Below are 17,536 nucleotides of genomic sequence, written 5' to 3' on the forward strand. Positions count from 1 at the left end.
TCTCTTTAGAATGCTTGAGGAAGCCTCACAAAACATTTCCAAAACAACTATCATGTTGGCAGATTTAGAGAAGGAATTTGATGAGCTTATTGGAGATACCTATAGGTGGTGCTCTGACGCCTCAGTCTGGATGGCGCTGTACTTTGGTGGGTCAACCTCCAAGTCGACACTTACAGTTAAGACAGAGGATACAAATCTTTTCTCATATATGGTTTATCGGGGTACAGGATGGTTTCACAATGTTGTGACCTCTGGCGATGGAACTCTGGCCAGTGTATGAGGGACCCAAGGCAGGAACAGGGCCATTCCACTGTTGGACGGTATACACACTAGCTCCTTGTACGCAGATGACCTATTACTGCAAATGAGGCATAACAGCACTGAATTGGGACCCTCAGTAGAAAGAATTTGGAAGAACATTTGGGCTCATGTTAAACTGGGGGAAAACCCGAGTCTTTTCAGTTGGACTGACCAAAGATGGAGGTACCCAATGGCAGCTCCATCCAGGTATTTCCGGGAAGCCACATACTTTCAGCTTCCTGAGTGATTATTTATCACTTCGAGACCCAATGGCTAGGAATGTAGGAGCCTTGATGCAGTCCCTGAGAGGATGCACCGACATCTAGAAATCAATACCTCAGGCTGTTATGAGCACAACAGCGCTGGCAAAAATGGTAGTGCTCCCAATACTACTATATTATTTTATTATTATACCAATATAGCTTCCTAGGTCTTTCTTGACCACCCATGTGGCGAGTCACATCCTGGATCCCATTTTCACTTACGGCCAAGTTGCGGTATTAGATATTATAAAGAATGAAAGTCAGACCATGCTTTCATACATTTTGAATGAAGGGTGGAACATGGTACTCTTGGACGTAGCACTAGTTCCCTCTCTGTCACGCAGAAACTGGGCCACAGTCTTCACCTCAATGTTTAGTCTCTCACTGAATGAGAACGCACCGCCCATGGGCAGACACAATGACTTGGATGCCCTGGCAGTTAATGTCTGGTTTTTATAGACACCTTTGCCCCCATTAGGGCGAGATCTTCTCCCTCCAAGTGCAAATTTCATTCTGCACCCTGGTTTAATAATTAGCTCAAAGAACTAAGTAAGCAATGTAAAAAAACTGGACAGAGGCTGGAGGAAATTTGATCTTTCTCAAGGCAAAATACTATATAAAAGGGCTCAACACAATTACCACCAGGCAATCAAGAGAGCTCAAGCAAACTTCTTTATAGTCCAAATTGCAGACACCCATAATTAACCAGGCGAGGCATTTAAAAATAGGTGAGAAATGTACCCAACCTGACGCTTTGTGTTAGCCACTAGTAGCTTCCCCTACGTTATGTACACAACAATCAGACTTATTTGACAAAAAAATCAAAGGCATTATGGACTCACTGCGCTCTGGCAATTAGGGCCCTACAGCTGGTAGTGGGTTGAATGTCCTGCAGGAGACTCCTTTAACAAATCTTGTCTTACTGCCTACAGGAGTTTGCACCCATCGCATTGGAGGAGTCTGCACAAGCTCTTGGCGCCCCATATCCTTGTCTCTAATTGAGCAGCTATTAATCCCATTATATCCAGACACTAAACAGCTCCATCTAGATGGCCACGGTACCAAGCTGTTGGAAACAGGCTTAAGTGATTCCTTTCCTAAACAATCCACTGGCTGCTGAATAAAATTTGGCAAATTTCAGACCGGTCTCTTTGTTGCAGACCTTTACTAAAATTTTAGAGAAGCTGATTAATCACCAACTTTCCTGCTATTTAAAACAAAACCAGCTACTACATCCATCTTAATTTGGCTTTCGCCCCGCTTTTAGCATAGAAACTACCCTGTTGAAGGTTGTGAACACCATTAAGCTGCCGGTAGATCAGGGGAAGCAGGTAGCTCTACTTCTTGATCGACCTGCAGCTTTTGACACCCTATGGGATACCATTCTTCTGCGGCATCTTGGAAGCATTGGTGTTTGTGGTCCTCTATAAATTAGCCTGTTCTGGTATTTTCTGTCGGGAAGAAGACAATCAGCATGGATGGCTCCGTATGAGTGGAGGAGTGTGGCTCAATGGTTAGAGCGGCAGACCCTGATGCAGAGTTCTGGCCAGGGACCAGGGTTCGATTCCCGCCTCGGTGGGGTCTCGGGCTCAATTTCCTTGGACCTGTTAATTCTCGCCTCGGTGCCTATTCTAATCATGGGCCCCACGCTGCAACTCTGGGCAATAGCTTGCTTATCCTCCACACCGGCCCCAACAGCGCTAAGGATGCCTGGCTTCACCCTGGGGGTGCCCAGGAGTGGACACTTCACAGGGAAAGCCAGGAGGGGTTCCACAGCGGTATGAGTATCAGCGCCAGGAAGCCGAATAGGCGACACCGCAAGGTGACCGTCTGGTGACAGTGCGCTCTATAAGTACCATGACATTTACATTTGTATGCCCAAACCCGCAGATTTTTATCGTCATTCAGGGTTCGGCACTAAGCCTAACACTGTTTAATGTTTATATGACTACATTGGCTGTACTTGTTGAAACTAACGGCGTACAAATAGTGTCTTACATTGATGAAAGTCAGATTCTCCTTACCCTAGACCGAAATGTACCCAACCCTTTTAGTACATTCAAGGTTTGCCTTATGGCGGTGTAATGTAATGTAAATATAAGTATAGCGTCATACGCCGCGTGGAGCTTCTCGCATCACGGAGAGTCACACGCGACGTATGACGGTAGGGATAGATCTCATGCACATAACATGTTATGTTACAAATGTATGTCCACCCGTGCATGGACGTTGGTTGATCTTCGGTTGGCATTGTACAGTTGGCTTACCGCTGATCAGACGCTCCGCTGCCGGGTGGAGTTTGTCTTATGGAATAAATCCTGATTCTTCTTACTTCATTGCCTCCGCATTCTGTTTACTACAGGCGGTAATTCAGTGGATGTGCCCTAGTAACTTACAATGTAACACTAATAAAACAGAAATGCTACTTTCAGTTTACCCCCTCCTGTTGGCCTAACGGTGTGCCACCACCACCGGCATCTGCTACCACAGCACGCATTCTGGGGGTGAAGTTTGACAGTACTATCTCATTTGGTCCTCAGGTGGCTGGTGTTGTAGACCCGGCTTTGGACTTTTGAAAGTTCTAAAGAAATGTCTCCATCTGCTTTCACAGCTGCAGCAGAAAACTTATCACATCATGGCTGGACTACGCCAACTCTTTATTTAGGGGCCTTCCTGCTTATCTACTTAAGAGACTCCAGCTGGTTCAGAAGGCCGCAGCGTGGCTTCTGCTGAAACTCCCAAGAAGGGACCACATCCGCCCTGATCTGAAAGAGCTGCGTTGGTTACCTATCAAGGAACGAGTAAGGTTTAAAGGACTGTGCTGATGCACAGAGCTTTCCATCACTCTGGTCCTCGGAACCTGGGTGACAGAATAATCTCTCATCAGCCATCAAGAATGCTCCGTTCTTCGAGCACCTTGAAGATGGTGATTAACTCAAAAGAAAGATGTGGACTGTGGAGTGATAGCCCCTGCTCCTTTATTGCTGCTAGGGACTCGAATGCTTTTCCTCTGCATCTCAGCGCCATGAAGAATGTAAGGCATTCAAGTAAATTCTCAAGACTTGGCTTTTTGGGGTAGCTTATCAATAACAGGGTTGGTCAGCTTTTCTATCCAGCAACTGGACACTCATTGAGTAGCTGTTAAGTGTCAACAGAAAACCGCACCAGCCCAGACAAATGCCCTGGCCTTGCTGTTAGTTGGCCTGCCGAGAGCAATGGCACACATTGGGGTCAGAGAACTGGCAGCTTGGAGAGGGATGGGCTTCACATCTTTTGGAAACTTACTCCTCAGGAGAACTGAAACCCATGGTTGACATAATTGAAAATGCTGGACCCCTGGGCTGGACAATTTCCGCAATATGGTGCAATTCTGACCTCTTACGGAAACAATGGAGATCTAACGATGGAGAACCCATAGAGACAAGGGGAGAGAGCCATGAAAACGCGGACTTTACACCGCGCTGCCATCACAACGCAAGTCGTTACAACGACTTGCGCTGGATGGCACTAGATACTAAAGAATAGTAGATTTACTATTCCAACACCTTCTCTACTGTTGAATAGGCTGGAGTTGGAATAGTAAATCATACTATTCCAAAATCCAGGGCCTACAGCGCAAGTCGTTGTAATGACTTGCGTTGTAATGGATGCATCGTAATGGCAGCGCGCTGTAAAAGCCCGCGTTGTCATGACGTACATCCGAGACAAGAGGTGTTACAATTGTTGTTTACAATAGGCAAGGGGCAGAGAGTGATTTATTCCTACAGAGTTCTCCATGCAATGAATAGGACCAATATGATGGGCATAAAGCTGAAATGGTAGACAGACTTAGGGAGGGCTCATAAGGTCTTTAGAAATGCTCACTTTAACTACAAAAAATTCAATTATAAACCTACCCGACACATCAGATAATCAACAAGATGTACAATGAAACTACAACGATAAGTCCTAGATGCACACAAGTCAACAGGGATTCTTTCATTACTACGGTGTGCGAAGGTCCTATTATAATTCCATTCTCGGAAGAGATTACTGATCACTTTTCAGAAACACTGGATAGGTTGCACCTTTTCTGTCAGGAATTCTGTCTGATGGGCATCTTCCTATCTTTAAAGGATCGGTAAATGAGTCCGCGGCCTCACAAAAAGAAGACGCAAGGCTTACACATGTGCCCAATAGAGAATCATGGGACAAAGTTATATTGATCATTGAAACTCTCAGGACTAAATAAAGGTCGACTTGGTAACGTATGTGGTTGGAAGGAGATGGATATGGCCAAGGATACATTAGGGTCATTGGAATGGTAGGTATAAACAAACGCTGGGCACCTTTTGGCGCCACTCAATAACCCGCCTTAGACAAGACCACTAACCAATTCTGCACAATAGGCTCAATAAAGGTTCAAGCATTTTACCGACAACTAGACATGTTGATGAATTTGATGATTTTGGTTTGATTTGTTGCAAGGTACTTAATGGTATGGAAGACACATTTTGGATTGAGGTCGCTACTAAAACAAGGAAATGAAAACAGAAAGATAATTTGAGGTATAGAAAATGTGGTCTGAGATATGGCTTCATTTTTATACTTCAAACACCGAATAAAATGTTTTTTTTTCTTTTAAATGTACTGGACCTAAGCAGACGGTTGGAAACCGGGAAGGAGTTTCTGAAGAAGAAGGAACAGATCAGATAGTGTTGAGAAGTTTGAGCAGGTGCCTACATCCAGAGGTGAGATTCTTGGTATTTCAATAACATTTTAGGCACTGCCCTGCCTCTGCATGGACTGCACGTCTGCAGGGCGCTCCAAACACTATCCCGAAGAGGAAATAGAGGGCCTACATCAGTTTCAAGACATTAAAGCAGGTTGTGAATAAAGAACTGAACAGAATTTGGAAGCGAAACATTTGCTTCACCTATCACTTTGCAGTGGTCAAGCAAGAAATAATTGTAAAAACAAAATCCGCAGTAATAACCAAAATGATTGCTATGATCTTATTCAGATCAACGTGTCTGGACCAACAGCAAGTGTTTTTATGTTATGTAAAAGAGTGATTATTTTGCAGAGCTCGCTGTCATGGTGGCGGTGATTCAGAGTTAAAAGCCTTAACGCACTCGTTCAGTCAGCACAGCTATCAGAACTAGCGAGGTTGGCATAGCAGCGGTGAGTGGGCAGGACACGAGGCACCTATAGTAGAAATCACGAAGGCTTAGAAACATGACACAACCATCTGCACAAAGCAAACACTTCTTAAGTGAAAGTTCAAGCATACAAGGGCCTCTATGGAATTTAATGCTTATCAGCAAGAATATTCGACAGTACTGCTCAATACATTCATAGGATTGACTAGGTCTAAAGTCCACGAGAATGCTACAAGTCAGGGACAAAACTGGTTATCAAATTTGAGGAAGCAGCGCCCTCTGCTGGCACCCGTACGTAACAATTTCCATCACCAGGCAAAGACTGGAACCAAAACCAAGCACACAAATTAATAATAAACAAGCGAGCTTGATCGGGACCAGGATTTCGAGCTAGAGGAAGGCAGTTTATATGCGAACGTTAAAAAACAGTAGCAAAAGACGATTTTAAACAATTGTATGCGTATATTTTGCTTCTGATTACAGAGCTCAATAAAATTCCAACAGAATTCCATAACCCAGAATGCCAAAACACAGACACACTGCTATTACAAAACTTCTGTAACAAAATATCTAATGAACCGTTTTCAAAAATTAAAAAGATTGAAAATTAATTCTGTGTAAAACACCACAACAATACATGACTTAACCACCAAAGAAAACAACAACAATAATCATCCATCAATGCATACTTTTTATACTCTGTCACAAAAAGAATTCCTCAATATTATCATTGCAGCCAGAACATCAGGATCACTTTCAGACCCAGCACCAACCAAGTCTTTAAAGATATCCTTCTTTCAGTTGGTGCAGGGGAGGTAGCCGATGCGTCTGAGCAAGTTGCTGGAATGAGGTTCATTCCCACCCCAGCTGGAAACCTTCTTCTTTAGACCTCTCCCCAAAAGAAAAACCTTGACGCAGCAAATTACAGGCCCACAGCCACTGGATCATTTTAGGAATCATTTTGGAGAAAGTAGTGTTTACTCAACACTCTAACTTTACAGAACAGTATGGGTTAAAGTCAGCACAACAGTACAGCTTCAGACCTGGCAGAGTGTTAGCCATCACATTGATTTGGGATGATCTAAAACTCACAGTGGGCAAGAATTAAGTAAGCCACCTTGCTGCGTGCGGATTTATCAGCTGCATTTGACACTGTCCGACCCACCACACACGACTACAAAGACTCCACTTTCTATGAATCTACATATTACCTTTCACATCACCTACTTAGACACAACACTGTGGTGTTCATCAGGGGTCCATCATATCCCCTCTATTATTCAACATCTACCTAATTCCCCTCACAAATCTGATTAAATCACACAACATCCACAGTTACAACTATGCAGATGTTCACCTAAATAATTTTTTTAATGGGTATCCCCAAAGACCTCTACAAGTCACAACTTGATGACTGCCTCCGTGCCATGAACACATGGATGATGAATAACCATTGAATGCTTAATACTACAAAGTCAGAGATTACCTGCAGGTAATGGAAAAAGTACCAGCCTACCACCATATGGCCTAAGGAACTTGAAGCCCCTCCAACATCAAGATACGTTGGAAACTAAGGAGTAACAACCATGAACTCAGGCCTAGCCTTGATACCACATGTTAACAATGTTACAACGTTTGCTTTCTACTTAATGAAAACACTAATGTCGCATTTTACGATACCTTTCATATCAATAAACATGCAAGCAATCCTCACACTCATAATCTGCAAGCTTGACAATGCCGACAGCCTAAACCCTGGAGCACCCACATTCATCATATGTAAAATACAACTCATCCAAAATGCAGCTGCAAGGCTTCTTCGCCTTCACCCAAGAGAATGCAGTACTCCAGTCCTGAAATCGCTCAACTGGATATGTATAGCTAGAAGGGCAATGTTCAAAGCTTTCTGTATTGTCCAAAGAGCTTCCCAAGGAAAAAGACCGCCATACCTACAAGTTAAATTCAAACAATACAAACCAAACAGAACACTGCACTCCAGCCTTGCACCACTTATCATACCACTTTACTATAAGAAGTCCGTAGGAGGCACTGCGATCTCAGTACAAGACGCCAAGCTTTGGAACTCACTACCAGCCAATATTACAAACATCCAAGAGCATATACAGTTGAAAACATGGCTATTTCTTAGATAACAGCACCACCAACAAACCGGGCAACAAAGCCCAGAAAATAGCGCAATCCTCAGCGTACAACCTACGAATTGGAAAAACAACTCAACCAGCAAACTGCTTCCAATATGCAGGTAAGCTAAGAAGGGCTGACCTATGGTTCACTGTGGCTTTATATAGTTATGTACTGCACATATTTCAGTTATTTGCCCACAATAATACTAAGACTGTAAAACACAGCAGTCAGTAGCAGATTGTAACATATCGAACTTACACAACTGCTGATCCCAAATATCTATAACAGGGGTCTACACCTGCTCCAATCTCCCAAAAAGCACCATGAGTTGTAATTCAGAGATCTGCTTTAAATATGTTTTGATTTTCCAATCACTTTGTTTTCAAACATCACCATATCACTTTGCCGAATACACATTTTTCTTTCAAGTATGCCCTTTTCACTTTGAGCAGTAACACTCCAAGAACATCTTGTCTTTATCATGCACATTGTATAGCTGTTAAGAGTGGGTCTTGAAAAGTGACAAACCTACATGTGACTTTGCTAAACTGAGAGCGGAGGCAATCTCTCAGAGATCATAGCTTTAACATCCTGGACGTTCTTTGCCGGGGGGAAAAGCACAAAACTGAACCGTGTCCAGAATGGGCCAGATGAATTGGAACGTCTGCAAAGGAGTCAAGTGTGACACCAGCCCATTGATAGTGAATCTTAAAGATGCCAGGAGGTTCGCCGTAGTCTGGAGGTGGTTGACAACTGTCTGGAGAGTGCCGCCTTTAACAGCCAGTCGTTGAGGTAGGGGAAGACAGGCACCCATGAAATCCAAAGGTGTGCTGCCACCACAGCCATCACTTCCATAATACCTGAGGGGCAATGGTTAGATCAAAGGTGAGCACAGTAAACTGAAAATGCTCTTCTCCCACAACGAACCGCAGGAAGTGCTGATGGGCCCAAAGGACGGAAATGTGGAAATAGGCATCCTGCAGATCCAACACCACTATCTAGTCTCCAGGGTCGAGAGCAGACAAGATTTGAGACAGGGTGAGCATTTAAAACTTCTGCTTCTGGAGGAAAGTATTCTGTCTGACTTCAGGGGCCATACAGCCAAATTCAATTGGCTGTTGTCAGGTTTTGTCTCTGAAGTCTGGTCAGCAGAATGGGCTTACATATAAGCCTCCAGTGTGGTTCCATGGACATTTGTAGGAGGTCCACACACCACAACTGCCTTTGCCAATCTTGCATTATTAATATCATTTTTGTTGGATATCTCAGCAGTTGCAGAATTACTGAGCAAAGGCGAATACAATGCATTATCAGTAGGGGAAGCTCCTGGAATTTTAAAGAGACAGGATGCCTTTTTCACAACTTTCTGTGTAGGCCTATTAGACTGCATTTTTTTGTTGCTTCCTGGTAGTGACTTTCAAACTCATTTGCAGCAATGATGCTGCAATGTAGACGTGAAATTGTTATTTCTCAATTCTTAAGTCCGCCTCCCCCCGTTCCGGTCCGAGACCTCCGAGATCATCTGCGGCGCCTAACAAGGATCTTCCCTCAGCCCGATGCTGTTCAACGTCTACATGGCACCACTAGCACGCATCGCCCGACAGCACGACCTCAACATAATCTCCTACGCTGATGACATGCAGATGATACTCTCCCTCAGCAAGGACCCTCTCACTGCCAAATCCAACCTCCACCAGGGAATGAAGGGAGTCGCCGACTGGATGAAGAAAAGCCGACTTAAGCTGAACTCAGAAAAGACGGAGATCTTCATCCTCAGGTCCAACCCCTCAGCATGGGACGACTCATGGTGGCCCGCATCACTGGGTACCGCCCCGGCCCCCACCGACCACGCACGCAACCTGGGAGTCATCCACGACTCAAAACTCACCATGACCAAACAAGTCAACGCAGTCTCCTCCACCTGCTTCAACACCCTCCGCAAGATCTACAGATGGATCCCGACAAACATGAGGAAAACAGTCAGCCAGGCCCTAGTCAGCAGCAGACTCGACTACGGTAACGCCCTCTACGCCGGAGCCTCGTCCAAGCTCATCAACAGGCTGCAGAATCCGGAACACCTCTGCACGCCTGATCCTCGACGGCCCGCGCCGCGACCACATCACCCCCCACCTGAGGAACCTGCACTGGCTCCCCGTCCACAGGATAATCTCCTTCAAACTCCTGTTCCACGCACACAAGGCACTCCACAAGACCGGACCAGCCTATCTCAACAGTCGACTCTCCTTCTACGTACCCAACAGGAAACTCCGCTCTGCTGACCATGCCCTGGCCACGGTCCCACGCATCCGCAGAACCACTTCTGGAGGCAGGTCCTTCTCCCACCGCACCGCCAAGACCTGGAACACCCTCCCCCTCTACCTACGACAAACTGAAGACCTGATGACTTTCAGGAGACAACTCAAGACCTGGCTCTTCGACCAGTAGCAGCAGACCTCCCCCCCAGCACCTTGAAACCCTTACGGGTAAGCAGTGCGCTTTACAAATTGACTGATTGATTGATTAAAGCTACATTTAGTAAAACATTCCACCTGATAGTACTGCTGTTCATCCTATAGACACTGGGACCCTATATTCATACATGAACAATATATATGTATGTAAAGAAAAGTCTGAGTCCACGCACAAAGCTAGAATTAGTAAAGCATTTATGACTGTAGGATCTTCATTAATACAGGTATCATATTGTAAAAAACATGGTAAAAGAAAACCTTAACCTCGTATTGGTGCAATGTTTGATTATTTCTCTGCAAGACACGCACATATAAGAAGTTAATAAAGTGCAAAGTTTCATGATAATTTAACCTTCATTTTCTGAATAACCCTATTTTGAGACATCCATCAGAGAACATGGTAAAAACAAGCTCACGTCTCATAGTTCTCAGACTGATATCTTGCCTGTTCAGTTAGACATGTGTTCAGGTGAAGTATTGAAGAGAGATTTTTTTGTCTTCAGGTAAGGCATTGAAGGTGTACAACACAACTTGTGAGCATTGCCTTCTGAACTAATTTATAGTAAGTATCGGGTAAGCCAACCCTATAAATCATTTCAGAGGACAAGCCCTCCAACAAGGAACAGTGACAGTCACAGAACCTAAAAGGCATGGTGATACAACCTGAACGAATATTCAGTACCTGGTTTTGCTAGATTAGGTGTCTGTAGACCAAAAATGCAATGGCACAGATCAGAGAAACAGGAAAGTAATACCTTGATCTATTTCTTAAATGAGAACCCTTTGTGCTCGAAATAATTGTATAAGCCAAAGATTTTGGTACAAGAAAGAAACACTTATGATCCAGGGAGAAAGTAAACAATAAAAGCAAGTAAATAGCTACCTGACATTACATTTGCACTGAAAATAAATGGTATGTATACTAACGGTCTGTGGCTAAGGCTGTACGGGGGGCTGGAGACCATCATCTGGCTCAGGGCAGACACAATGATCAGGATCAGGATCGGCATCAGCTGTACAAACAATCCGAGGCCACCCTGGAGGAATGGTTCGAAGAAGAAGAAAATAAATATTACACTAAAAGTCAACACATCTTAATTTTCCCAGAATGACACATTTGAAAACATGCACAGGTAACCCGTCCCATTGCTGAAACTAGCCTGTTAAGAACCAACACCATTTTTTTCCAGACAGTTTAGGGAGACTGTCTCGCCCACAAGGAATCATCTTTTACCTATTAGTTCTATAATGTGCATAGGCCCAGGAGGTACTGCTGAAGAGAATACTGTAGGCAGTTTCCTTCACAAGTCTGTGTGGTCTAGTGGGCTATAATAATATGCAAAGGAATCCACTATCAAAATACATGAGGGCAAACACCAGCAGGGGTTGTGAAATTGCTTTCTGGCACAAGATAAAATAATTCAATGGCCAGCAATATAAGTGGAGTAAAAAAAACAGTTTCATCTAGTTCAGAATAACAATAATTTAAAGGTAAAGTTCTAAATAAATAAGTAGTTTTCCCCACCCCTAGAGCTTTTAACTTCTTTTATGCTTTTAGGTACTGAGGATAACAGAAACGCTGAGCTCTAAGTTTGCCATCTTGTTTACCTTATCTCTGCTCCTGGTGGCTGAAAACATCAGGGGTGCTGCTTCCTCCTTGCATACTATGTACAGCAATGGAGGGGTGAACAGGAAGTGCCACCTAAAAAGGCTAGACTCAGAGTTTGTGGTCAGGGGAGATTCATCTGACTCCTGGTTTTTAGGTCGAGCTTAGGAAAGCAATGCGAAGCAATGCGTCCAGCGAAGTATCTAATGTTGTCGGCTTCCTGGGAATCTGAGACAGGGGTCGGGCACGCGTGGCGATTGGGATCTGTGGACACGCACGTCCAGGCCGGCGCCATGCCCATCTCCTGCCTCAGATTCCCTGAAGTGCGCAAACGCAAACACACGCAACTTTCACACATGTGCCCCACAAGCAGGTGCCTGCAGCCGTTTTGTCAGCATCGCGCGCACCGTCCCTCGCGCTGGGTTTCCGCCGCCGTTATTCCGAATGGAGCCTTCTCGCTCATGTGAACTATCTTTGCTGCGCCCTACTCACCTTCTGAGCCTCAGGTTTCCCCTCCTGGTTCGGCGCCTCGGAATTCAGCAACGTCAGTTTTTGCTTTAAGAAGTGTACAGCATCGGTTACCTCCTTAATCGACATCTTGCCTGCTGTCTCCGGTCAGGTCTTCCTCTCCCCTCCACAAAACTAAAACACGAAGTTGTGGGAAGATTGAGAACGAGGCTTGATGCTCAAAGATGGCCTCCTGCGCATGCGTATAGATGGGAAATGTATAGCGTCTCTTTCCTACGACGGAGCAGTAAATATGGCTGCTGTGCAGACAGTGCAGTGTGAGAGAGGTAGTGCCAGAAAGAAGACGGAAATTCTATCCGAAGAAACCGGAGGACCAGAGAATGGAGTGCACAAACTAGTGGTTCATTTGTAAAGAAAAACTGTCGGGGCTTAAAGTTTTCCCGAGAATCCCGGCAATGGGGAGAGGATGTAGTCTGACGGCTAGACTGCCGACTTTGGAGCTGGGAAACCAAGGTTCGAGCCTCGGGGTTGCGTCCACATCCTGTGATTCGGGGCAAGTCGCTTAATCTTCCGGTGCCTACCTACCAAACACAAGCATAGGCATAATGGGTCTCGCCTTTGGGACCTTATACGTGTTTAGCCAGATCTATTATCTCTGCAAATGTTTACAAAAATATGCTGCATGAGGCATGTTATGCCACTGACAAGAGATGGCTACTTAGAGATGTTTAAAATAGCATAATATTAGAAAAATATAATTAGATCCTGCGATGCAGCTCGTATTGTCTGCAAGAAGCAATTTTGCTCAGACACAGTTGCTTATGTTAATTAAGAAAATCGTTGATTTCCAAGATGATTTGTCAGTAGCTATAATGTCAAATTACTACTGAAATAATGATGATGAAAATGTACATAAATAATGTGCATAGTGTCTCAAAACCTAAAACACTGTTTTGTGGTGTGCGTGGTAAATCCCCTCTTGTCCCCCTGCACAACTATAGCACAGTAACACTGCTGACGCAATGTTTCAGAGCTCTCTAGTTCGCTGAAGTCCATGTGTGAGTAGGCCATCCAATTTTGGTTTTCTAAATGCACTGTGATAAAAATACTTATGAAACAGGCGGATTCGGAATGCAAGAATATAAACTTGTTTCAGTGTGTGCCTCATTTCTTGTGAGAACATTTGGCTGCTTTAACAAAACACAGCTTCTCTGTTTAAAGCAATCACAGACCGTGTCTACTGACCCTTCAAGGCCACCATTCCTGTTGGAGTGGGTCGCAATTAATATAATTAGGTAAGACAGTTTGTGACCTACCAGAATTCAGAAATTGTAGGAAGCAACCTATTAATACATAGGTCGGTTTACAAAATTCTATAGTGGTCATAAAAAACTGGTCATAATTTGCAACCACTTTTTCCAACCAGTATATTGCTACATCTAGCCCCAAGACTAAGACATTATTGATGAGGAGATATCAATCCAAATCACAGTGCTTTTTAAGCTCATTCAATTAGTTACGAGAACAAATTCAGACTTTTTAAAGAAAAGAAGGCAAAACGTTTCACCAGGAAAACACACAAAAGGTGTTATATTGTGCTGCGTTGGAGGTAGAGGCAGCGAACAATTGCTTGGCACCCAGCACGCGACGCAGGAACAAATCATTAGCTTCGCGGAGCAGAGGATGCCGTCATCATTAATTTATTGGGCACGGGTCGGATTGTTAAATCTGAATGCACGTAATTGCAGGGCGCTGGAAGCACGGTGCGGTAAACGCTGCCGCACACTCACATGACTTGCAGCCATTTCAGCCCAAGACTGTGCAATTAGAGTTTTTTTTTTTTTCAGAACAAATTTTATTAGTGTTATGGCAGTTGACAGAATACAAAAGAAACACTGCTCCCAAGATTGCAGAAAGACAGTGAGCATAGAAGAGCAACAGCGTTCAAGAAATTCAGTCAACATTATCCAACACCCCCCTCCCCGCATCCCCACCCGGGTCCCACCCCCCTCCCTGCACGGTGTTCATATTGTCCAGAAACAGGAGCCAAAGCAGCATGGTAGCGACAAGTGGACAGTTCACATGAGGGTAGTATAGACGTGATCTGTATCAGAGGCTTGTGGCGCTGGGGGGTCCAGCAATAGGCCCCTATAATCAGCCCATTTCTTCCAAATCCTATAATGTTTCTTGGGGCAGCCTCTGGCCTCAAAGATCGGGCGTTCCAAACCCATGCTAAAGTCCATGCCCCGCTTCCACACCCCCACCAACGGAGCCTTGGGGGCTTTCCAGGCTTGGGCTATATCTCGTTTGGCTATTGTAAGACCCAGAAGGAGCAAGTGTCGTTTATACAGATTACCCCCCACTCTTTCCATAACGTGGAGCAGGCCAAGTTGCGGCGTGCGAGGGAGCTCCCATGCCAACACTTCCTCCAAGCATTCCCATACACCGGTCCAAAACCTCTGCAGCCGTGCACATCCCCATACTGTATGTAAGAAGGAGCCTACCTCACTGCCACACCTCAAACAATCCGGGGAGGCTATCAGCCCCGCCTTCCACAATCGTTCCCTCGTGTAGTATGCCCTGTGCAGGTATTTAAATTGAATAAAGCGCAGGCGCACCGCTATCGCAGCTCCCCTAGGGGCCTCCAGGGCTTCTCTCCAGTCCTCCTCCTCCAAGTCTCCCAGGTCGCCCTCCCAGACCGCCCGCAATTTATCAAGAGAGGGGGAACAATGCGTAACTAACGTTTGATAGATGGTTGAGATTTTTTTTGATTCCAATTCCCCCATAAAGACTTTTGCTTCCAGGGGACTAAACTCCGGCAAGGACGATAAGTCCGCTAGTGCGGGGGTCAGGGCGTGGCGGAGCTGCAGGTACCTGAAGAACTGGGACCGGTGCATATCGAATTCATCTTGCAACATCTGGAACGATTTGAGGACTGTGCCCTTCAGGATGTGACCCAGCGCCGAAATGCCTATGGCATCCCAGCCCTCAAAGCCCCGGAGCGCAGCCAGGCTGGGCAGTCTCCCATTGTGCCATAGAGGGGTTTCGCCCGTGAGCGTGTTCCACCATCCCATGCGGCGGAGCGCATCGCGCCACACTTTGAAGATTACTTGCGTGGCCCTCGGGAGTCTCTTCCGGATAGTCGCCGAGTATAAAATAGTATGGAGCGTGTGTGGGTCCATCATATACCTCTCTAGGGCATAGGTCGGGTCAGTGCGATCCCCGTACCACCATTCGTTAAGAACAAGTAGGTGCGATGCCTGATAGTAGGACTGGACATCAGATGCGGCCAGTCCCCCACAGTAGGTCGACAGGAAGCAGGTGCGGAGCGCCACTCTTATCGCTCCACCGGCCCATAGGAACCGACCCAGAGCCGAGTTCACCTGACGAAACCATTGCTGCGGAATTGGGTACGGGTAGTTCTGCAATTGGTACAAGATTCGGGGTAGGGCCACCATCTTAAAAATGGCCGAACGGCCATAGACATTTAGAGGCATCCTGGACCACATCTGCATGTCTGAGCGGATCCTGTCCCAAACAGGCACTACATTACGGGACCATGACACTCCCTGCACATCGGTTAGAAAGACACCAAGATATTTAAGGCCTCCCGCCGCCTCCTGAAGGGCCGAGGCCCAGGGACCCAAAGTCCCCCTGTCGCCCAGGACCCACAGCTTCGACTTCTGCGGATTGAGCCGGAGGCCCGACACTTCACCGAAAATGCGCATTATTTCAAGGACCCTCGGCCCCGATTTATTGAGGTCTGTAAGGAAGAACAGGACGTCGTCCGCATATAGCGCAATCCTGTCAGATGGGCCCCCAACCCACTCCACACCACGCAATTGGGCATCCATCCTCACCCAGGCCGCAAGCGGTTCCATAGCCAGGGCGAACAGGTAAGGTGAGAGAGGGCATCCCTGTCGGGTGCCACGACCGATGAGGAATGTGTCAGAGGTGGCTCCCGCTATTCTGACCGTCGCCGTCAGGTCCGTATAGAGCAGATGAATGTACGACAGGAAACGTGGGCCCAGATTGAGCCGGAGGAGGAGGGCCCGGAGGTATGACCAACTCAGGGAATCGAAGGCCCGGTCCATGTCCGCCAGCAGGAGGGCCGCGGGGATGCCCGCTGCTCGTGCCGCCTCCACCACCAGGTGAGCGCGACGTATGTTGTGTCTTGTAGCCCTGTGAGGCATGAAGCCTGCCTGGTCGGCATGGATCAGGTCCGTGATGTAAGGGAGAAGACGGTTCACCAACGCCTTAGCCAATATTTTCGCTTCAAAGTTCAGCAAAGAGATCGGCCGATAAGAGTCCGGGCTGTCTTGGGGCCTTCCCGGTTTGCAGAAAACTACGATCTCAGCGTGTCGCCAGTCCGCTGGCAATCTGCCAAGCTCCCGAGCCGCCTCCAGTGCCTTCCTATAGCGCATCCCCAATTGGAGATGAAACAACTTCATAAATTCGCAGGGGAACCCATTGGGCCCAGGGGCCTTGCCCGTGTTCAGGCCACCCAGTGCTTCCCCAAGCTCCTCCGCCGACAGTGGGAGGTCTAGGCGGGCCCTCGCCTCATCCGAGAGCGCCCGGGGAGGAAGGTCTGCGAGAAATTTGTCAATCTCCTCCGCTGGGAGAGATTCTCGGGGGGCATACTGGGTCTCGTAGTATTGAGCAAACATCTGGGCCAGGACCTCAGGGGCCGAGACAGGGCCACCCGCGGCATCTCGGAGACCCGGCAAGGGCTGGGCTTGATAAGTGCTTTGACATAGCCTATATAGCATTGTGCTAGACTTGTCCCCCCATTGATAGATTCTGCTCTGCGTAGCGAGCCAGGCCTGTCGGGCTTCGTCTAACAATAGCGAGGTGTATGACTGTTGGAGGTGCAGGAGCCGGTCCACAGCCACTCCATCCTCCCCCGTGAGACATCTGGTCTCCTGGTTCCGCACCCGGTCGGCCGCCTCCTCCACCTCCCGCCTGCGGGCCCTACGATTCGCAGCGCACCACGCAATGTCCACGCCCCGAAGGACTGGCTTGAGGGCCTCCCACAGGGTCATGGCATCTATACTCGGGTCCTCATTCTCTGACCAGTAGTGCGAGATAGCCTCCCTCATGTGCGATTGATAGTCGCGGCGCTGCAAGTGCCACACAGAGAGG

The 17,536-nt window shown here is 46.7% G+C and overlaps 1 protein-coding gene across 1 annotated transcript in view; it reads right to left on the reverse strand.

The window, feature by feature from the left end:
• Positions 1 to 17,536, reverse strand: part of DNAJB12 (DnaJ heat shock protein family (Hsp40) member B12) — a 255,070-nt gene that overhangs the window by 57,421 nt on the left and 180,113 nt on the right. Inside the window, exon 6 of the mRNA XM_078643078.1 lies at positions 11,248 to 11,357. Within this exon, the coding sequence (XP_078499204.1) occupies positions 11,248 to 11,357 (110 nt within the window). The remainder of the gene's footprint in view (positions 1 to 11,247; positions 11,358 to 17,536) is intronic.

This window comes from Lissotriton helveticus, chromosome 5_1, assembly GCF_964261635.1.
Source record: "Lissotriton helveticus chromosome 5_1, aLisHel1.1, whole genome shotgun sequence".
NCBI classification, from domain to species: Eukaryota; Metazoa; Chordata; class Amphibia; order Caudata; family Salamandridae; genus Lissotriton; species Lissotriton helveticus.